Here is a 23,647-nt window from a genome sequence, read left to right on the forward strand (position 1 = left end):
TGTTTATTTGGAAGCAGAAACCATTTTCCCTTTGCAATAAAACTGGATCTTTCAACAATCTTTTAAAGTCTTTATTGAGGATTCCTCTTGTTGTTCGGTCGGTGTTTCACTCTCTGACCTACAGTATTTGGATTGTACACCTACAGCGATTGGAGCTGGGTTTTTCCCAAAGTTTTGCAGCCCCAACCGGCCCAACATCTACTCTTATCAGATTTACTTTTCTTACTTTTACTTTCCTTTTTGCACTTGTCTCTTTTGCTTCAGATAACACTGTGCTTATGCTTATGCTTGTGTTTCTGATGTGCAAAGACTCCTGATCATTGTCTGCTCCTCCCAGAATCCAGTTTTGGTGTCAAAGTCCAGTACATATCCCCAGCTTACACATTCACACCCATGGTCTGAAGCTTTAATTCATCATTGATGGTGTAAGTTTTTCCGGCCAGAATGTACAGCTTGCATCTCGCAGACAAGTAACGTCTGATGGTGCCAAAACATGGAAACTTGTAGAAAGAAGTAGTTTGACCTCATGACATAGAGAGGAAATAATATGGAGTAATATGTGGTTAAATACGTCACTGTTACAATATCTAAGTACAAGTTTATGCAAAGGATGTCAACATCATGATTAATGAAATCATGTTGAATCAGAAGGTTTCCAGTGAGCGTCTAGAGCTGCTGTGAGAGAACAGAAACAGGCAAAACAAAGAGCTGAAAGACACTAAAATAGGGCTGAGGTCAGAATGTGCCACTACAAGTGATTACACATGACATTTGATCCATTGTCAATGTAAAATATTGATTAGTGCGACTTTGAAGTCACGTGAGTTGTGACGGTTTAAATGCATCACATTGCTGTGGCGCCGCCTTTTGACCAAATACCATGAAATTTTGCTTGATGCTTACATGTTTACTGAACTCATTCAACATGAATGTAATTTTTATATTAAACACCTACAATAACTGTGAAGACAATTAATTGAAAATGATTGAATATGAAGAAAACAAATGAAAAACCTTTTCAGGGGTTAAAGGAGCAGCGTGAAAGATTTAATATAATATGTGTGGGACTAAAATATCCATAATCATGTTTTAATCAATGTATAATCATCTGAAACTAAGAAGCGCAGTGTTTTTGTTAGCTTAGAATGAGTCCTATATATCTATATAGTGAATGGTGCCTGTTCCAAAGAGCCCATCATGTTGTACCACCATGTTTCTACAGCAGCCCAAAACCTCTAGAGGGGCCTTTCGTGTAAAACTCTGAAGGCCCTGAAGGCCACGAAGAAAAGAAAGGGTGGGGGGAGGGATGTTCTGTTGGTTTCAATCTAGATGCCAGTAAAATCCCACATACTGGCCATTTAATCAAATTTGGTGAATTATTGTATGAATAACCTAATGGTGGCGTTATCTATAACCAAACTAATCACTTTGTTTTTTTTGCCCATGGCCGAACTTTCCACCAGACTTCACAGAAATGTGAAGATTATCCTGCAGACAAAAGACGAAAACAAACATAACATTGCAGGGAAGAGGGCGCAGCGATGTACACAGGTGTTTGTCAGTAAAACAAAGCACGGCTCCTCTTTGTTTTCAGCCTGTTGCATTTCAACAGAGCATGTGTGCAGGTGTCAGGTAACTCTGTGAAAAGACTCCACCCGCCTCCTTCAACACACCCAGCGGACAGGACAGGACAAGCTGACTCACACAAGCAACAACCACACCCGGTGAACTGGTTTCACAGTTCATTCTCTATTTACTGAAATAGCTACACATTACAACCCTTAAATAAATGTTACATTGTCCTATAGCAATACAGCAAATACACACATGTAAATATGGCAACGCCTGTGCGAAGGCAACTGTGGACTTTTAGTGAGGAGGTGACTCAGCAGTGTTGAGGACAGTAAGGTTACGTCCGCCTTGTTTCTGCATGTTTAGTGTTTTTAATGACCTCAGGTAGAGTTTACGTTGCATAATTGCACACAAAGCACTGATGAAACACACACATGGTAGGTTTTATGTGTGCGCTTTTGTATTGTTTTGTCTGCAACTCCTCATGCTCCCGTCTAAGCTAGGCCTCCCTTGCAAGTCCTCAATGGGAAGCCAAAGGTATGTTAATATCCAGGTTTTTGACATTTTGGTACATTGTTATCCAGATTTTCGATACTTAACAACATTGTTATCCAGGTTTTTGATACTTTGCAATGTTGATATCCAGATTTTCGATACTTAACAACATTGTTATCCAGGTTTTTGATACTTTGCAATGTTGATATCCAGGTTTTTGATACTTTGCAATGTTGATATCCAGGTTTTTGATACTTTGCAACATTGTTATCCAGGTTTTTGATGCTTAACAACATTGATATCAAGGTTTTTGATACTTTGCAACACTGATATCCAGGTTTTTGATATTTTGGTACATTAACATCCAGGTTTATCCGAGTTCATCCAAGTTTATCCGAGTTAACGTTACACAATTGCACACAAAAATTGCACACAAAGCACTGATGAAACACACACATGGTAGGTTTTATGTGTGCGCTTTTGTATTGTTTTGTCTGCAACTCCTCATGCTCTAAGCTAGGCCTCCCTTGCAAGTCAAAAGCCAACATAAATAAAATTGATTAAATATTTCTCCTCCAGGATTATAGTCCTGGCAGTTTGGACAACCCTCTGAAACAACAGTGAGATAAAATAAACATGAAATATAATTTAGTAGTTAATTATAAGAAATGTTTGAATTCTGGTTTTGGCGGCTGTAGTAAGAAACTGTGTGGTGGTGGCCTCATGACCTCATATCTGTAAAATCTTGTCTACATGTGGTTTGGTTTACAAACAGTGTGTCAGCCATACATTTAATAACACGCAAAGAGTTAAAAGAAACAGAGGCGGCGGGAACTCCACCCATGCAACGTCATTATCGACCTTTCACAGGTGTCACATCCAGGTTCTTTCCAGTTCCTCAGAGGAGAGAAGGTGATTCCCACACACACACACACACACACACACACACACACACACACACTCCTGCTCTCTGTCACTTCCCGGATCCAGCGTGTCCAAGCTGCTGTGGAAAGTTTCTGAAGTTTGTAGGAGAGAGAGCGAGAGAGAGGAGGAGAGAGAGAGAGAGAGAGAGAGAGAGAGAGAGAGAGAGAGAGAGAGAGAGAGAGAGAGAGAGAGAGAGAGAGAGAGAGAGAGAGAGAGAGAGAGAGAGAGAGAGAGAGAGAGAGAGAGAGAGAGAGAGAGAGAGAGAGAGAGAGAGAGAGAGAGAGAGAGAGAGAGGAGGTGGGGGGAGCTCGGTGACTCTACAGCCGCGCTGCTGCGCTCACCACACGGCCCCAGCAGCAGCTTGTGTGGACGGCTCTGAGCTCCGGGATGTCGGCCGTGAAGGCGCTGCAGCAGTGGTGCCGGATCCAGTGTGAGGGCTACCGGGATGTGTCCATCACCAACATGACCACGTCCTTCAGGGACGGTCTGGCTTTCTGCGCCCTCATCCACAAACACAGACCAGATATCATGTAAGTAGTGAAACCAGAGGACTGGACAACAAACAGGAACTGAGTGAAGTTTCGTAGCGTCCCATATTGTTAACAATTCAGTTAAAGTCGCCTGGATCCTGGTGGTTTACCACGTGAAGTGTTTGGGGAAGAGGGAGTGCTTTGGTTCTGCTTTACGGTAGGTTGCAGTAGTAGCTTGATGAAAGAGACCAAACTTCACGAGTCTGCAGGAAAAGCAGGATCAGGAGCTCAGCTGTGGACCAAGAGGCCAATACACAACCACCCTGCCGCCCAGGGGGTCTGCAGTCAGGGACACTAACCTAACACAGGCAGTGAAGTCTGCGTGTTTTAACATCTGGTCTGGATTGTATTCTTCTGTAAATCTTACCTGACTAATGTGACTGGACATTTTATGCACCTCTATAATAATTAGTGATATAATGTGAAGAGCTGTGGCGTAAAACCTGATATTCAGACTTGATACAGACTGACCAGGTAAAATGATTGAAAATAAATACATAAAATTAGACAGTTACAGGCACGTCTAATCACTGAACTATGCATTGAAAGAACTTGGTCGCTGCATTCACAGACCTGAATGATTTGAAATTTGCTTATGAAGACTTGTGACAATTACTTAACATCAAGGACCTGGACTTAAAAAAAGAAACTCTGGTTGTGTTTATGTTTTTTGCACAAACCTCTGCTGTTCATTGGATCTCATCCAGTTTGCCAACATGTTGAACATCTTTGTTGAATCTGGAGCCAGAATGAAAATGTTTTGGAGTTCAGCTGTTCGACAAGGAAAGGATTTCACCCAGTTTTAAGGGCGGCAGCTAATGATTACCGTCATGATGAACTGGCCATTTTTGATTAAATTATTAACTTTAGACAACAAGATGTCAGAGAGCAGTGAAAACATGATGATATCAGCAGATTGTCACATTTGAGAAACTGGAACAAGATAACGTTTGGAGTTTTTGCTTCATTAAAACAACGATCAAAATTTACATTGATTCATTTTCTATCTACTGACCGATCATTGACCAATCTGGAGCCAGAGTCAGATATTGGGAATTTATCTTATCTCTTCAGATTTAAAAAGTTGATCTTGGAAAACAAGCAGGGAACTTCCACCAAGGAATAAAGGTTTATATTTGTAACTGACAGCTGTTAAGTGTTTTGGGTCAAGATGGTCTGAATAAGATTTGTCAACATTAGATATTCCAGAGACTTGACTCATCATCTCCAGTTGATCTTTGGCCTGTTTCACATAAGAGATGCATGGTTCGGTTCCAGAGAGCTCATTATGGCCGACGGTGGTGGTACTTTCATTTCAAGGAGAGACACAGCTGCCGCAGTTGTTTCCGCTCCAGTTTTTACCCGAAGCCAGACCAGCACGAGAGCACATTTTATTTTTACAAACATGTAAGCACTAAACATTGATTAAAGGCTTAGTTCCAGTTTATTCAATGTAGACACATCCGTGACTGTGATGAATGCAGGCTGAGCTTTCTGTTAGTTTCACTTTTGCAGCATGAGATCAGTGATCCAGCGGTCATGTTACTGATTAGTGACACTGTCAATGTCATGATACACAGTATGTAGACGTTAAGTGCATGACTAAATGACACATGTTTTGGTCGATGATGATTGTAAACACATGAATGAGGAAGGGAAGTTGGATCACATGTGTTTTGTTACTCATGTTTTTTGTCCTCTGTTGCAGCAATTTTGATTCACTGAAGAAGGAAAATGTCTACGATAACAACAAACTGGTGAGACATGTTTACATTCTGCTTTTTTCCATCTGTGACTGTTTGAAATGAGTAGTTTGTTTGACCAAGTAGGTCTTTAAATCCTGATCCTCCAATTAACCAAACTACTTCCCAGCCGTGGCAGCATCTCGGTTGGTCAGCCCACCACGTCAGTCAAAACTGAAATGTGTCAACAACTGTTGGCTGTATTGCAGTGTAGTTTGGCGCAGACATTCATGGTCCCAGGAGGATGAATCCTAATGGCTTAAATGACCCCCCCACCAGGAGGTTGACAATTGTAGTTTTTTGTGATTATTCACCGGATGGATTGCATGAAATCTGGTGCCAACATTCATGTTCAGAAGTGCTTTGCATTTAGTGCTAATTAGCAATTGTCAGAAGGCTAACATGCTAAAGTAGTGTCAGTAATCTGATGTTAGCATTTAGCTCAAAGCATTGTTTCCAAGTACAGCCAGTGTAGCTGTTAGTCATGTTTGCATAAGTGATTCATCTCATCTCATTAAATAGTCACTATTATAAAGCGCTAATGCTAGGTAATGCTACATAGTAGTACATAGTATTATTTGTTAGCGGGAAGTTATATGTAAAAAATATTATGCTAGATACTGCAGATGCTGTAAGTATGCTAGGTATTGCAATACCAATTGTTTGATATCTTTTGATATATCCTTACCAAAACAACTTTTTTGATTCCTTAGTTAGGGAACATAAACATGTTTTAATCCCCTTTTTTAATCAAAATACACCAAACAGCTCAACACATTACTGTTAAAGGGGTAGATTGAATAAAATACACTCAGATGTCATTCTTGTAGATACACCTAGCATAAAGTAATTCAGTCTAAAACAACAGTGTTGCATTAAATCCAACTGAAGGTTGTGATGTTGAGTTTTTTGCTAAAACAGTTTTACAGAGTTGTTGATTCAATTATATGATCAATTTGGAGGCTGCAGTTTGTGGTGCTGGTGAACTGTCTTGCATTATACTGACAGGTGTTTCTTAAATGTGGGATTTAGTATATTTGCTAAATTAAATCTTAAGTCAACATCCACTTACTGACTTTTTCAAATGCTTTCAACATGACCTCATCATCTTCAGTGGAGGACGTTTTCTCAGATGTCATCATTTGACTTAAGTGCAGAATGTTGGTTACGTGATAACAAATTACGATGATGTTGATGATGAAGACTGTGAGGTGCAGTCGAAAGCTCCAGAACAGCCAGTTCATTAAGTAGCCCAGGAGCTAAGATTGTTTTGCCAATTTGGATGTCTTCTGGCTTTCCGCTGCTGTTCAGACAAAACTTGTGACGGGCATTTTATACAGTAAATGATTAATAAATGAATCAACAATGAAAGTAATACCTTGCAGCCATAAAGCTTCTACATGTGTGTTGGCTCTGGACATTGCATCAGCACCACTTGATGTTGGGTAACAGGGAATTTTCAAAATTGAGCAGGAGAAGAGAGCGGAGAAGTCTTTGCCAAACTCAGAGTGTTTCAGTGTGGGGGCTTTGACTTTGGCTGCTTTGTTGCATTCTTTACTTTTTCTCCCCAGAGCTTCATGATTGGACTCTTGAGCGCTGGGACTGACAAAAGCTCAACATCGCAAACTTCTGTTCTTTGAACTGTGAGAGAATAATAGATGATAAAAAAAGAGCAGTAACTGTCTGACACTGTTCTGAATCGTAGCTGGGACAAAGAACAGGTTGGTCAATAAAACGAAAAAAAGCTGTAAGAGATTAAAGTGTCATAGGCCACAGCAGAGTAAACGTTGGCTTTATGACTCCCTCTTTCCTCTGATTACTGATTAAATTCGGCCTCTGGTGCTCGTCGGCCTGCCTCTGCTTGTTGTTTTTTCCTGCTTCCATGGAGTCGCTGAATGTGTTTGGGAATTCCTGTCTCACTCACTACTCTCTTAACACTTGAGGTGTAGATGTAATCTGTGGTCACAATCAGGCCACTTGTGTTGGAAGATATGCAGGATCCAAGACCCAGACAACATAAAACTTTTATTTTGAAGAGGAAAGAATATGTCCACATCCACATTAACTGCTGTCTCATGTATGACAGGTGTGTCTGCACGTTAAAGCAAGCAAAAGAAAGTGTTGAATTCCTTCACAGTGTCAGTCAGAAGTTTATTAGAAATTAAATGTTTCAGTCATGTTTGTTTTTTTTTTTTTTCCATAAAAAGAGCCATAAAAAGAATTTAATCCACAGGAACAATTTCTTGAAAATTCACCAAATATAAAAATATCCTGTGGACATCACTGTTAAACTCTCTGTGGGACAGTAACAGTGCATGTGGATATTAATAACATGCAACAAAGTCATGTCTGCAAAGATGCAAGAAAGTCTCTGAGGTGCTGCTGAGTCAGACGGTCTGCCTGTATTTGATTTATTGACGCTGTCCCATCTTTGGCCAGTCGGTCTAGATTCCCCCCCAAAAAAACCCCTTTCCTGAGCTTCTTCTGTTTTGTTGGATAAAGTCAATGTTATTTGCAGGCGTTCAAAGTTGCGGAGGAGGAGTTGGGGATTCCAGCGCTGTTGGATGCAGAAGACATGGTGGCCCTTAAGGTTCCCGACCGCCTCAGCATCCTGACATACGTCTCGCAGTATTACAACTACTTCCATGGACGCTCCCCGAGTGAGTATCAGTGTCTCAGTGTGTCCCCGCTCTCCCTCTGTCCCTCGTCTGATCCGTGTCTTTATCTGCGTCTCTGCGCACAGTTGGTGGTATGGGAGGTATAAAGCGTCCAGCTGACGGCCCCACAGATGGACCGTCCGGGAAGAAGAACCAGCCGGTGGTGGCTAAGGTGTTCCCCTCATCTAAGCCTGCCAGAGAGAACAGCCCGCCTCCCTCCTCCAACATCACGAGGCCGTCTCCTTCCCCCAAACAGACCAGAAACGCCACGCAGGTAAAAGTTGCTGTCTGGATACTTAACGCAACCACCAAGTGTCCAGCATATGTACAAAAAAGTCGCTTTGATGAGGAAGTCCATCAGGACAAACATCAAAGATGAGCTAAATACCTCCACACGTCTCGTGTTGTGTCTGCACCAAATTGCTTCCGATCAGTTACAGCAGTGAAAACTTGGATCGAGCTGTCGTTCCCTCTTGATGTTACCTCCCTCACCCTCTCTCCCCCCTTTTCTAGGACGCTGTGATTGAGAAATCCCATCAGACGGGCACACTGAGTAACAAATGTGTGTCCTGCAACAAGCACGTTCACTTGGTGCAGCGACATCTAGTGGACGGGAAGCTGTATCACAGGAACTGTGCAAAGTAAGTGCCTCACTAACACAAAGATGAAAATGAGTAACTAATCCTTAAAGTCGGTGGTATTTGAAGTGTCTCCAGAATAATAGTTTTGTTCAGTTTTTACCAACTCACTCAGTTAATGACTTTGTGAATTTAATGAAGGATTATAAACTGATGGAATTAAATGATTCATTGAAAAACTTATTTAAATGATTAAATTTTCCTAAAAGTAATCCTGTTTCCTTATTTGATTGATTGTTCATTTACTTTCTAAACAGAATTTTAACATTAACTTCCAAAAGGCTTTTATTGTATATATAGTTTATTCCATTTAGTGAAGTGTGTGTCCATTTCACAAGTTATTTGTTTCCTGCTTTAACATTTACAGTTTTCATTTCCTAATCGCCTTTATTACAGAGTAACTTAATACTAACCTTTTTGAGTTTGTGAATTACTGTGTATGGACAGTCACTTAATTATACTATTAACTGAGTCTGATCCCAGTGTATAATGTTCATTTAGGTACTTGTTCTTGTACTTGTTAAGTAATTCTTTCCTTTTAGTCCAGAAGAAATTGCTGATGGTGATGAATATAAAAACAGAAATCACCTCCTCACCATATGGAAAATTATGTCTCCGTCATCCTGACTGCCACAGATGCGGGAAATCCAAGTATTATAATATAATACTTGGATTCCATAATTCAATGAATTCTGGACAATATATTATATTGTCCAGAATTCATTGAATTATGGTTATATTAAAGAAGTGCATTCAGACTGAACAGTACAATTCTGGTAAAATGAAATGACCTTTTAAAAACATCAAAAATGTTTAAAATCTCTTCGTTCTTTTCCTTCTTCTCGTACTAAGGCTTATCACTGTGATATGTTGTCGCCACCGGACCACATAGTTTACTTGTTTGCTTCGTCAGTCTGATGACGCGCTGAAAGATTACATACATGGTAAAAACTAGAGAATTGAAATGAATAGCTTCTTAGCAACAGGAAGAGTTGAAAGGAAAGAGAGTCAAGAGACAGATGGTGAATCGACAAGTGATCTCACGTCAAACAAAAAAGAAAAATTGACTGACGTTTCCCCTGCTGTCGTATTGTTATGGGGTCAGATGCGAGGGGCCAAGAGTTTTAAGGTTTTCAATGAGTGAGGAACCAGCGGCTCAGAGGAGTTTGTAGGAACAGGGATTATTAATTGGGAAACTCCATGTAACCATTATGTGTGATGTGTGCTTTCTGTCTTTCAGGTTACTATCACCTACAAACACACTAGTGCCTTTCAGAGATTTACCCACAAACACCCCTGTTTCCAAATTCACTCCTCTACCAGACTCCACTAAAACCAGCACAGCTACTCCGACCCAGCCATCCTACAGACCGGGACCAAAATGGCTGACGGACAAACACAGCACTCCTCCCAGCTTCTCCACAGTTTATTCTCCTTCGTCTTATTCCCGCCCCGCTTCAAGCGTCTCCTCCACTGCTAAAGAGAGTCAGCCGGCCTCTGTCTTCAAACCCGCAGCGTCACGGACTACTTCTGAATCTACCTTCACTACCACCACCTCCGTCATCAACACCAGGCCCGTCGCTGCCCCTCGCAGCTCCGTCACAGCGGCCAAGACGCAGCAGTCCAAGCTCAAGTTCTTCCAGTCAGACAGCAACACTAACAATGAAGAGAAAAAGACCGCGTCCCTCAGTGTGGATGTAAATAAAGGGCCGTATGTGAGTGGTAAGGTCCAGGAGGCCACAGCAGGTCAGGCTGTGACCGTGGTCGTAAATGTTGGCGGTGCTGGTAGAAAGGACACAAATGTGAACTTGGGTAAAGGTGAAGGTGGAAAGGTGAGTTTGAAACCGCAAGACGGCGAGAGTAACAAGGCGAAAGCATCAGCAGCAGCTTTCATCTCCAAGACACTGGCTGAGGAGAACAACAACAACAGCAGCAGTAAGCCATCGTGGGCGACCGCAGAGGCGAAGAAAACTGACAAGTAAGTAATCGAACCTCAACCGCACTCGCACACAAACACACGCTCCCTCCGTTAAACTGTTTATCCTGCGTCTGTCATTTAATAATACTTCACCCCCTCTAACCAGACCCCCTGTGGTCGAGACTCCTAAGAGGGAGCCAGAGAGAGTCAGAGGGAGGCTGAAGCTGAAAGCAGACCCGTCACTCCTCGCCGACCTGCAGCCTCCGGACGCCCCGACCTCTGCTCTGAACCCGGCCAACAGGAGCGGGCTCAGAGCCAGAACTCCCGACAGAGGAGGCCCGAAGCCTGGCAGCGCATCGCCCAACAACACCTCAGGTTAAATTCAAACATTTCCACAACTGTACATAGGTGGCGGTTAAGCTTGGTATAAAGCATGCGTCAGTTTCTTATGTTAGCGGGGGGGGGTGTCCACATCTGTGTGTGGTATGATATGTGTTGTGTTATTTAGAGAATATTAACATGGGCAGGGCGACATTATCACAGTGATTGGTGCATAACTGTCTGTGACTCATCAAATTCATTGGAAGTATGACGAGAACCGAATACCGGGCTGCATGAGAGAATAGCACCCATTCATTCCACAGAAAGCTGCTCACACAGCACATATGTCTTCCATGTGCGTCAGCTTGTTCCAAAGACTTAACTCTGAGATGATGTCAACGTAAAAATAGCTTTCAAGGCTCTGGGAACTGTTTTTTTTATTTATTTTTTATTATTACAGATATTTAAAAATAGAAATTCACAAATTAAAAAAGGATTCTGTCAGCAGTTTTTTTTTCTTACCTGCTTTTCTGCATCTCATAATCTTCTTCTCTAAATACTTAATTGTACACGAAGAAGACTGTGACATGTGGTTGAAAGCCAAAAAGCTGGCAAGTAGCTTTTGACCAGGGATTATTTTATTGCAGACTGTACTGAAAGGTCGATAATGAATGAACTCACTCAAAGTTTTACAGACATCTCTTTAATAATTGCGTCCTTTTTTGGGTAAAAAGCTTTGGGTTAATTCATCCATAATTTAGAAATTTCATCGACGCCTCATTGACACCTCGTCATTACTTCACCCTGTGCGTTGACTGATCAGCAGCCTGTTCCTCTCCGGTGATTATTTCCATGGTGCTCCATGAGAGTTACTGTGAACCTTTCTGTAATATTGTTGTATATGTTTGACCTTGCTGTCGCTGGTAAATGGCATCTCTTTCTACCAATAAAAACAGGAAGTGACATTGGATAGTGGGTCCTACGATGGTGTGATGAAGGAACTGAACCAGAAAGTGAAAAACGCTGAAGTTTCAATTGATGTTTTTATCGTCCACAGCGTCAGAAAACGAGTCTCCTGCAGACTGGAGGTCCAGGCTCAAACCTGTCGGCAAAGACACAAAGTAAGACTTGTTCTATTGACTTTAGTTCTGAGTTGTCGTCGTATTCAGTGTTTCTAGTTCATTCCTCTCCGTTACTGACTGACGTCATAACAGCAGGGAGCATCTGTACGTGGGCGGGATCACAGCTTATCAACATCATTGAGCATTAACTGTATGAGGGATTTCTCCCCCCCTGATGTCCTGTCCATCCACCCGTCCTTTGATCCAGTCTTCCATCCATCTCTCCAACCAGTCCTCCCACAGGAAGCCTGTACCTGCTGCTCCTCCAAATGGCTCGGCCATCATCTGTAGTCATTGCTTTCGGTCTCTCCTCTTCCGCCACATGCATGTGAGCCCCAAATGGTGTCAGGACTGAGCAGAGTCCTCCGTGGTGCAACATATGCTCAGCGCTCAGAGTTCCTTCCCCCGGATGACCTTTCCTTTCGCTCTCATGAATCAAGACCAAGGACCGCAGGGTTACTGATTAGAGTAGCGGATAAACTGCCAATGACGACATTAAATTGTGACTCTCTTTCTCTCTTTCTCCATCAATCCACAGAGCGGCTCCACAGTCGCCTAAACCTTGGGCTAACGGAGCTGAAAAGTCCCAAACTTCAGAGCCTCCCGTGGGCCCCTCCTCGTCCTCCTCTTCTGTTCCCAGCCCGAGCATCTCAGTCACTCCAGCACCATCCGAGGGTAAAAACATGGACATCTGTGTTGTAATGTTGCTCTGTTTAAATAGGAGTGGGACAAAAACACAAACGGTTTTCCTGAGGATTGCCTAAATATGAGTCTGACCTCCCATGGAACCTCTTCTGTCCTTGTTTTTCATATTTATTTATTTATTTATTTTGCATTTTCTCTTTCTCTCTTTTTCAGGATTTCTGAATGGTCAGAGAGAACAATCTGCAAATGGCACCAAGTTGGAGTCAAAGACTTCAAAGGTACTGAACCTCAGATGGGAAATAAGTTTGCAGTAAAGAAAGCGTTGTTTAGTATGTCTGTGTGTAGTCAGACATATTAGTTAAAGAGCTGGGTTTCGCCCTCACTGGGACTCTGTCACCTGGTGCTCTTTGCAGCAAATACAGTGGAAACACTAATGAAATCAAAACATTAATATCATTTAAACAAAGAAAGAAATAACTGCAGCAACACTGGAAGTCACATCACTCGATTGTGTTAGTAGGGTTAGGGTTAACCCTAAATTAGTTAGCTAAACTAGCTAAGTTAGCAAGTTAACGTGAATGTGGAGTGATTAAACTTGTGCAAAAAACCAATTGATAATAGGAAAATTAAGGAGCTGATAAATAAAATGAACTAAGTTATGATAAATAGAGGAGTAAATAAAGTTTGTATCTTTTTACCAACAGAACAGGTGAAATCTTTTATTTTTATTATTTAAGTAACAACATTATATTTGAATGTAATGTGTATGTGTGTGTGTGTGTGTGTGTGTGTGTGTGTGTGTGTGTGTGTGTGTGTGTGTGTGTGTGTGTGTGTGTGTGTGTGTGTGTCGCCCGTAGACAAAACAAGACTACATTCCCAAAGATGAAATCATTAAGGAGCTTCAGGACATTGAAAATAATTTGAACGAGTTGGAGAAGAGAGGAGTCGAGCTGGAGGTGCGGCTCCGCAGCAGCGAGGAAGGTGAGATGATGAACGCACACACGCGCACACACACACACACACACACACACACACACACACACACACACACACACACACACACACACACACACACACACACACACACACACACACACACACACACACACACACTCTTTATGAGCCTTCTCTTTAGACAGGTGCAAAAGGAAGCAGATTAGAGGATTTTGTTTGTGTGTATCTGGGATTATATATGTGTGTGTGTGTGTTTGTGTGTCAGAGGGAGAAGATGACTCTCTCATGGATGAGCTCATGGTCGAGTGGTTCAACCTGATCAGGAACAAGCAGGTGGCCATGCGCCGGGAGTCTGAACTGGTCTACATGTGAGTGCACACACACACACACACACACACACACACACACACACACACACACACACACACACACACAGACAGTATATACACATGAACACACTTAGAAAAGGGGCATGCCACTTTATAGCGATTAGTGAAACAGACTTGTGGCCAGAAGGTTGACAGTTTGAATTCCCAGTGTCCTCCCTCCTCCGGCCCCCAGCGGGGCGCCCTGGAACAGGACAGACCGCCCCCCCACTGGCTGCAGTGGAAGAGGAGTGAGAAGCAGGATGCTGCTTAAAGCATAAGCCTGGTCATATTTTATTTATTTATTTGTCAGCTGGTTCTGTGAAAATGATCCGACTAACACTTTACTGTGCTATAACGCCTGATGTAGCTCATCCAGAGCTCCACTGTTGTCTAGAAACTACTAAAAAGACATCAGTGACATAGTCCCTCATTACGATGAACATGGGCACTGTAGTTTATTTTGAATCAATCCCACATGCACAGTCATGCTGCCATAAATACTCACTATAGAAGCAAATGTGTATTAATCCACAGCTGAAAATAGTCCCCGACAAAAGCACTTTTTATTCCTGTTTGAGTAATGTTTGCAAAAGTCTACAGTGCTCACCTGTTCCATGAAATTATTTAGCCTTTTCTTTAAATTAAATTTTAAATCTGTGACCTATTTTTTTAAAAAAGATTTACGTCTTCAGTGGGAGCCATTAGGCGTGGGGCTGAATAACACACACAGGACAGGGAAGGCAGAGATGATTACGAAGTGGGTTTTGGTCGTTTCATTGGAAAATCACCGGCCTTGTCCTTTAAAAAGCAAACATGCACCGCAATTATTTCCTTAATAGAGAATACTTTATCTCCAGCGGGGTCACAATCCTCTAAATTGGTCATTTTAATAACAGATGTTTAGAAGCTTTTAATCAGAATCTGAATTGCAGATGTAAAAGCTTTCAACTGCATCTCAGTGAAAGTGTGTTTGGACAGTAATGGCCCAGATGAATAGATATGTGTTGGACCGAGGAATTGAGGCAAAACAAAATTTATCAAACAACTAAAGACAAGCAATTCTAGGTGCTGGAAACAGATACGATGAACAACTTTAATTTGTATGTGCATGTTGTTTTTATGTGCAGAGGAAGAACCCAGGACCTGGAGGAACAGCAGCCCAGCGTGGAGCAGGAGCTCAGGAGACTGATGGATAAACCAGGTGAGCGTTCAGAGGAGCGCAGTCAACACAATGCAGAACACGAAACGCATCGACAATCTTACACTAAAATATGTCTGTTTTTTGTTTTTTTTTCATGCGTGTGCAGATCATCTGAAAACAACCAGGGACCGAAAGAGAGAGCAGGAGCTGATGGACAAACTGGTGGAGATCGTCAACGACAGAAACGCAATCGTAGAAGGTCTGGACGAGGACAGACTCAGGTGCGTTTTGAGACGAATGATATCAGGTAGTACAGCATGTGGTGTCAGAGGAAGTGAGAGGAAGTCAGAGGAAGTCAGAGGAAGTGTGCTTTACATCCATGTTGGGTGAACAGTGAAGGACTTGTTGCTCTTTTTAACACATAGTCCCCCGTTTTCAGACTGTGAGTCTAAATCAAGACGTTTTTTTTTACTGATTTGACTGATTGAGTCTCTCACTTGCCTGACGACCGGACTCAGTGAAGACTGCTGCAGCACAGGTCCAGCACAGCACTCGCAGCGGTCTGCTGACGCCTGCGGGTCGTTGTTGTTGATTTATCTTCAAATTCTTGACATGACGGTTTTGTTAAAGTTTATTTTTATTTGTTCAATATATTTTGGTATCCTAAAATTGGGGGACTGTGTTTAAGAAGGGGCCCTACTAGCTCAACATCAGCACTTCCATCCCATAGTAATGCCAAAGCTGTTATTTGAATGATTTTTACAACGGTTTAAGTTGTGTATTGAGAAAATAATGCCAACTATTCACCATTTACCAGTTTTACATCACTGTAAAATCAACATATTTGGATATTGAACTATTAGTCAGACAAAACAAGCAAATTAAAAGACCTCACCTTTTCCTTCTGAGTTCTGACATTTGATGAGTAATGGATAAAAGAAACATCAGTTTCAGTTTCAGCCTCACAGACATGAATGTATAAACACAGTATCTGCTCACACGGGTGTGAATTGTTGTTAATCTGTGTTCACTTTTTGTGCGTTCTCGCTTCATCTTCTCAGAGAGGAAGAGGAGGACGAGCAGCTGAACAAGATGATGATGAATTTCAGTGAGTGTCTCCACCACCTCCACAGGCCGTCTGACCCCCCTCCGCTCTGTTCATTAGTTATCACAACCTCCGTGTCACTGCAACTTAGTTGGTTTATAAATTATCCAATTGAGGATTTCCATCATGGACGCCTCTAATTGAAGTAGATAGAATTCTCATTGCGATTTATGGAAGAGTGTGTGTGTGTGTGTGTGTGTGTGAGAACCTGCGCTGCATTTGTAAGGGCGCCACCGGCCGATGTTTTCATCTCATTTGATCTAATGACTGTTAATGGAAAAAGCATCAAACAAAATGCTCCCCCTCTTTTTGTCAGAGGAGTTCCTGTTTGACAAATGGATAATGCAGCCGGTTAATTTGACCCTCTGATAGAATAGAGTTAAAGCCGGCTTCATTTGCAATTCATGACCGGGAAAGCAGGGCTGAAATTGAGGAGATTTATTGAACTTTAGTGAAAGGTCGGTATGTTACAGTGAGCGAATGCCGACCGTGGGCTAAAGATGAGCCGTTTCAATTTAATGTATTCATAAAGTTAATGCCAAAGTTTCACAGTTCATTCCCACTCTGAGTAAAGTCGTATCATAGTTTACACGCATGTTGCATCACGTGCACTTCACACACACAGCAACTTATATGCTCCTTAATGCCACGGCCGTAAAGCTGCAAGGAACCGTGGGAACAGTGCTTCTGCTTTTTGAAGTGTCACTGATGGAAAAAGACTTAACAACGCGTTTAAAGCCAAAGTGATTCGTCGATTAATTGATTAGTTGATAAACAGAAAATCAATTGGCAACTATTTCTATAGTTGATTACATTTTTGGACTGTTGATGGGACAAAGAACCGATTAATCATGAAACTCATCGGCAGATTAATAGATAATGAAAACAATAGTTAGTTGCTGTAAGTTACAATCAAAGTTTAAACACAACTTTTGTCACAGCTTCTATTTCTCCTTCGCTCTGTCAGTAAGAAGAGAGTTTAGGATGCTCTTGTGCATTATTGCTATTGTGTAAATTAATTATTTGCATGTTCCTAAATGCTGCTGGTGCCACGTGCACTCTTACTTACTATTAATCAACTCTGCATGTGGTGCAGATTCAGCTTTTTCTTCCACCAGATCCGGATTATTATCTCAATCTGCACCAAATTGTACAAACTCATGGATGTAAACAACATAAATATGTGTGATTTCTTTGTTAAAAAAAAAAACAGGCAGAGATTTTGGACACAGATCATGTAGAATCAAAGATGCTCAGTGCTGCGACTAATGGCTGGAAGATATCTATAGATGAGTGACTAGCATTGGTATTGCTGTTCTACATTATAGCTCCCAGACTGGAACTGATAATTTTTTTTCTAATCACTAAGCAGATTTCACACAGCAGTGACCTGAGTGACTGAAATATCCCAGTTCCATCAGAAAGTCCTCCAGGACCATGATAATAGAGTCCTGAGTAAAGCAAAAACAAATAATTAGCTGTCATTTCTGCTGCAAACATTTTCAAATCAAATTTTCTTCCATTTAAAAAAGAAAAAGAAAATTGCATCACTATTATTGACCTCACTTTTAATGTTTATCTCCTTTAATCAGCCCTCTCTCCCCCTCTCTCTCAGACATAAAGAAGGACAAACCAAAGAAGAAGTCTCCGGTGGCCAGACTGTTCAGCTGGGGGAACAAGAAGGAGGGATGATGCTCCGGAGTTTTCTTCCTTTGATGTCTCTGCTGCTCCTGTTGTAGTCTTAACGTCAGCGTGCTCAGCCTGTGATTCATGGGATACAGTGGATAAATGGACAGTCAGTCCGTCATGTTCAGTGCTTTTGGGAAAAACGCCCTTCCCTCTGTCGACTGCATCACTCAAGATCTGACATTAACACACACACACACACACACACACACACACCGATGATGTTGAGGGGTTAATGACTCACCAGCCGTGATGTGATTGGGTTCAGTGCTCCAGTTGTTAGTTTTAATCCCCCTCTAGTCTTAATCTGTCTACTTAACGCTCACACACACACACACACACACACACACACACACACACACACACACACACACACACACACACACACACACACACACACACACACACGCTGTCTGTGAATATCTCCTTGCTTGTTCTGCTTATTGAAATGTTGTGCGTTTACAGTAACACTGATGCTAATGGAAGTTAATACGGAACAAGACGCATCACAAAGGTCAGACAGGCGTCTCATGCTGCCTGGTCACGGTTTAGGCCTCGCTACAAGTCGCCGTTGACTCTGTGACTAACTCCAGGGTCGCGCTCTGACCCTGCTGTTGTCGCACATGTTGAACTGCGTTTCTCTTTTAACCACAAATGTCTTCCTCTGTGTGTTTTTCTGTTCAGGGCAAACGCGACACAGACATTTTTCTTGGAAAATATCAAGTTTGTTTAGAGCGCTGCGCTTTGAGAAAGCTCTTTTTAAACCGACTCTATATTATGTAATGATATTTACGAGACTAGTGGCGTCCAACCCGGTGGTCGAGATCCTCTCAAGAGGTTGTGTAATGGTTAAACAGGAAATACCTCCTCTCCTCCCGCTCAGCCTTTTTTTTTTTTTTTTTAATCTCCTCAATTATTATATAATTTTACCTCTTCATGCCTCTAAAAGTTATGAGATAAAAGACTCTGAGAAGGAAAAATCATTCTGTGGTTGAATTAGTCTGAGGCTGCGGTTTAATGCGACCATGTTGACATGGCTTCGTTTTAAGCGATTACCACTGATCTAGGAACCGTGATACGCGCATAGACGTCCAGTCTTGACCTTTGGAAACAATAGATATTAGAGACTCTAAGCTCAAAGGTACTTATTAATCTTCCAGAGCTTTCGCCAGTATTTCACAGTCTTCATTCAGTCTGGGATCCTTCAGAAATGGAGTGAAATGGAAATTAGTTGAAAGCTCTAAATCATTAGTAAGTGCACCTTTGAGCCTTTCTTCATCATATATACATGTATACACTGATACTTGTGTAAAAAACATTTTTATAAACTCTTCAACATATTACACTTGATAAAGACTTAATACACATTTGATGCTGAAACATAAGAAAGATGATGCTTTTTTTTGTTTGGCTGTTTAACTTTGCTCTATAATGGTGTTATACTTGAATGTGTAGGGGAAGTTTTTAGTTTTCAATGTTGGACCGGAGGAAAACGCAGGAGTCTGTTCTTGCGTCATGTGACACACAGGTTTAACTTCTCTGACTGGATGTTTGTGAGTCTTGGAAATGAGAGAACTTGTCCATATTGGATCTGGATTTGTACATGTTTTGCATATTTCTCAGCTGAATTAACCGTTTAATGTTCCTGTGTTGTGATATTATGTGTCATTTTTGCAGAAGCACTGAAGCATTTTATTTTTTATTTTTTTGTGTTGTGACCAAACCACTCACTTTTAAGAGAACTAGTTTGGACTATATGAAATGAAATATTGTTTATATGTTAATGTTATTGACTCTCAGCTGTGTATATTGTATAAAGTTGGTATTCACAATAGTCTGATTATTAAATGGAGAAACTTGCCTGGATTTGAAATAAATTGCAGTAATAAATGTACGACATCATTAACGGATCATTGTTCTGTTTCTATTCATATTTAATGGAAAATTGTACTGTAACCATATTTTAACCGTACTTAGCCTAAGCAGGATTTATAGTTGGTCATTTAAAAGCTGCTCTGGAGAAGGTGCATTTCCTCTGTATAACCACTAGGAGGCAGCATGAGCCTTTCCATGTGACTGGAGCTCTCAGCGCATGAAACCTTCAGAGCTTTGGTCTTTTACAAATAACAGACTGAAGGCTCGTCCCACACACAACATTAGCTACGTGTGGATTTTTATTTTTTTTTTTCCATTTGTATTTTAAAAGAAAACTGAAGTTCTCAGCTTTGTATTTTTCCTCGTCTTCTCACCACAGGACTCAGGTTGAACAAACCTCATCCTCTGTCGCCTCAAACTTAGTCTTTCATCACTTTTTTTTTCTCCCTTTGACACAATACACATGTTGTCTTTGGTTTGCATTTCTTTATGCTGCATGTCACAAAAAAATGGCCCTGGTAACCTGTTAATATTAATACCAATAACAATCCTGGAATCTTATTTACAGAAGATCTGTCTTTTGCATTTTTGTCTGACACAGAAACATGTTCATTTCTACATTACAAATACATCAAACTCTTTACAACCAGATAGAAGCCAATATCCCAATTTCAAAGTATATGACATATACTTTTTTAATTAACAACAAATTAGTAAGGGGGTGAAACAAAAGTGTCATATTTATTGCCAGAATATAAACGTTATCATGTGTAAGTGGGAAAAGATGGATATTGGCATGAACTGTAAATCCTCTTACGTTATTTTTTCCCGATCCTTATATGTGAATATGTTTTGTCATGGGTGAAGCTGGGAGTCCACAGCCTTTCATCTGACTTTCATCACTCTTCATCTTTCATCTCACTAATGAAGACATTGTAGTTTGGACCTGTAGCAGAGAACAAAATATACAACTGAAATTTTAATCTTTGAACTGTAAAGACACTGAGAAAATACAGAAATCTTATATATTTTATTTTGCATTAAATACAAGTTGACAAGGAAGATTTTCAGGTGCGTCCTTTAAGATTTGTGTGAAAGATACAGGCGAGGCGTGAGTGCACACGCAGAAAAAGACTGTGTGGACAAGCTGTCAGTTCAAACAGCTGCTAATCTACTGCAACACAACCACAGAAACACAGGGTGTGTGAGCGATGAGGTCAAACACACGCAAACACACGCAAACACAAGAACAGTTTCTGTCTGCGACAGTTAAAATATCCATTTAGAGAAGCGAGGAGGAAAAGAGAGAAATAACAATAAAAGAAGAAAAGAAGAGGGAAATTGACTTTTAGCTTCTGGTTGTTGTTTTTTTTTTATTTTTTATATGTTTTAGTGTGAAAATACAAAACTGTGTAATCTTTTCCTCTCTAAAGGCAACATCTGTTCCTGTTGTTATGTGTGAAAACCTTTGTTGATTTCCTCCTCAAACCGTGATAAAATGTTCCATCACTGCACCGCTGTGTGTCTGAATCAGTCGTGTCTCTGCTTAACTTTGGAACATGTTTATCTTTGGGGTGAAAATGTGCCTTTAAGTCAACTTAATAAGGTACATTTATAACGCGGGACACTGGGGTTTCAGTGCCGACTGTAAATATACCTTTCAGAGGTGGTTCATTTACATAACACAGTGGGCTCTCTCATATTATTCACACAGACTTTTAAACAGTTTAGTGAGTTTTCGCTGAGGCTCGACTCTTGCTCAGACATAATGTGATTCAACCGTTCACAGCTCGTATCTGTTTAATTCATGTTAAAATAATATAAACTTGGCATCGGCAAACACTATAATCTGTTGGTTTGTTGTTTCACACACATTTATGTGCTTCTCTTCGTTCTTTTTTAAGATTAAGAGTGAAGCTGTGAATCCTCTTCACTCCTTTTTAACTTTGTCTTTCCTAACAAGCAGCAGAGATGTGATCAATGGTTATGTTACGGTTATATGGATAAATAAAACAGGGTTGTGTTTAGCGTGACAACCCACTAATGTGGTATTCAAAACTTTTGTAGTGCAAGTGTGACATAGAGTTGTGACATAAAGTAATGATGATGAGCTTTTTTCATTACATTATCCCTGTATATTAAACCAGCATTTATACATTTTCTTTGGCTACTTTTGCAGCACAAAACAACATTTGCATATTATCACCTTACAATGTTGACATGACGTTAGCAAACAGCTGTTTTTCACACATGTAGCTAACATAAACATCTAACAAATATTTGCATTAATTTAGAGCTGTGTTATTAGTGAATCCTGGTCCAATATTCACCCTCCCTGTAGCTGTGTTTTAGTCTCCACTGACTCTCGAGGGAAATATCTGTCTCTTTAGCTGCTAAATGCTTCGCTATGTTTGCATGCTAGTTGCTAACAGGAAGTGCTTTTGGTACTTATTTGCTGCTTGTTGTCACTGGAAACAGATTGGTGAGAGCTGGGAGAGTGAACCAAAACATTAATGTTGCTGGTTGTGTGACTGGTTATCTAATCAGTTGTTGGCAAATAAATGTTGATTAAAGAAGCTTTGAAATGCAAGAGGAAACATAAAATAATTTGCTGATTTTGAACCTAGAAACTATTTTAACAACTTAAACCACCTGCATGTCGAGTAAATTGTGTATTTGTCGTAGCATGTTGTAAACACGACCTCATGAACTTAGCAACACTAATGTCAAGCTAAAACTGAAATGCTAACAGTTGCCACTTTAGCCATGACGCCCTTTGATTAGGACTGTTGCCTTTACAGTAACAATTACATTAAATGCATCATGTGTGATTAGAGAATAGCGGCACGTAAAGCTACACTATACAAATATAATGAGGCCAAAAGTTTGTGGACACCCCTGTTCGACTTGCAACTGTGTGGCAGCTGTGAGCTCCGTAAAGATACTGTCTCCCCAGTTTGCTAAGGAAGAACCTGACCTCAACCGCATTCAACACTTGTGGGCTGAACTGCAACAGCGACTGTGAGCCAGGCCCTATGGCCCAACATGAGGGCCTGAATCAGCAAATCCTCGCCGCCTGGTTCCAAAATCTTATGGAAAGCCTTCTCAGAGGAGTGCTGGCAGTTAGCAGAAGATTAATACCCATGGTTTCTGAAGATGTTCAGCTATCACATATGGGTGTCATGTTCAGGTATCCACATACTTATGACCATGAAGTACTTGTATTTGTATTTGGGATGCTTTTATTTTAAGCCATTTTAGATTTTGCTAGAAGCTGTTAATTGGTTCATAGAGACACTGCAAAAATATCTGATAGATAGATGCCTTAACAGTGGCCTCACAAAAGTGTGACTTCCTCATCTGAAGTTCATACAAACCTGTTAGAGGTCATAAAACGAACCACATGTGGAAGTTTACAGTGCTGTGATTTCATTTTGTGCAGAAAGCTGCTTTATTGAAAAAAAAATATATTCCACGTCGAGATATTTAGACTTTGCTTGGATTAAAATCTTTGTATTCACACACAGCAGCACAATATGTTGTGCTTAAGAAAAACAGTGACGATAAGGTGTAAAAGCGATGACAGATTTAAGAGTGAAGACAGATTTGAAAGAGGAAGGAGGGGGTTGATGCGTGTGGAATCCATAGCAAAGTGATTTTTGGTGTCGGTATGATGCATGCCTGCACGGTGGAACAAAATGGTTGCGACTGAGCCGCTGCTTTCTGATTTGTTTTTGTTATTTTTTTGTGTCTGAGCCTCCATCACTGTGTTTTGACAAGGAGCGCTGTTTGAGTATAAGTGTGTCTTTGTGACGACAGCGCTGGAAAAGCGATCACAGCCCTGGGACCCCCCTCAAGAACCTCTGGATGTTGCCCGTGGAAACCCTTTGCATGTGGTCTCTACTTGCACAAACACACCCAGTGACACACACACACACACACACACACGCACACA

The 23,647-nt window shown here is 41.1% G+C and overlaps 1 protein-coding gene across 2 annotated transcripts; it reads left to right on the forward strand.

The window, feature by feature from the left end:
* The first annotated feature begins 3,262 nt into the window (after positions 1–3,262).
* Positions 3,263–19,719, forward strand: micall2b (mical-like 2b). Of its 2 annotated transcripts, XM_056372395.1 has the most exons (16): positions 3,264–3,521; positions 5,230–5,278; positions 7,782–7,923; positions 8,007–8,194; positions 8,434–8,561; positions 9,799–10,536; positions 10,643–10,851; positions 11,855–11,918; positions 12,457–12,593; positions 12,777–12,841; positions 13,421–13,544; positions 13,783–13,885; positions 15,013–15,086; positions 15,193–15,307; positions 16,088–16,134; positions 17,747–19,719. In XM_056372395.1, the coding sequence occupies exons 1-16, from the start codon at positions 3,379–3,381 to the stop codon at positions 17,821–17,823; spliced, it is 2,403 nt and encodes an 800-aa protein (XP_056228370.1). In that variant the 5' UTR covers positions 3,264–3,378; the 3' UTR covers positions 17,824–19,719. The 2 variants fall into 2 exon arrangements, with proteins under 2 accessions (XP_056228371.1, XP_056228370.1); XM_056372396.1 differs by lacking the exon at positions 16,088–16,134 and having other exon boundaries at positions 3,263–3,521.
* Positions 19,720–23,647: the final 3,928 nt, after the last annotated feature.

The sequence above is a fragment of the Seriola aureovittata genome, chromosome 3 (genome assembly GCF_021018895.1).
Source record: "Seriola aureovittata isolate HTS-2021-v1 ecotype China chromosome 3, ASM2101889v1, whole genome shotgun sequence".
Classification (NCBI taxonomy): Eukaryota; Metazoa; Chordata; class Actinopteri; order Carangiformes; family Carangidae; genus Seriola; species Seriola aureovittata.

Coding starts and splice junctions, on each gene's coding strand:
- micall2b (XM_056372396.1), top strand. CDS start 3,379: ATGTCGGCCGTGAAGGCGCTGCAGCAGTGGTGCCGGATCCAGTGTGAG. Junction 12,842..13,420: donor TGGAGTCAAAGACTTCAAAG/GTACTGAACCTC, acceptor TGTCGCCCGTAG/ACAAAACAAGACTACATTCC. Junction 13,545..13,782: donor GCTCCGCAGCAGCGAGGAAG/GTGAGATGATGA, acceptor TTTGTGTGTCAG/AGGGAGAAGATGACTCTCTC.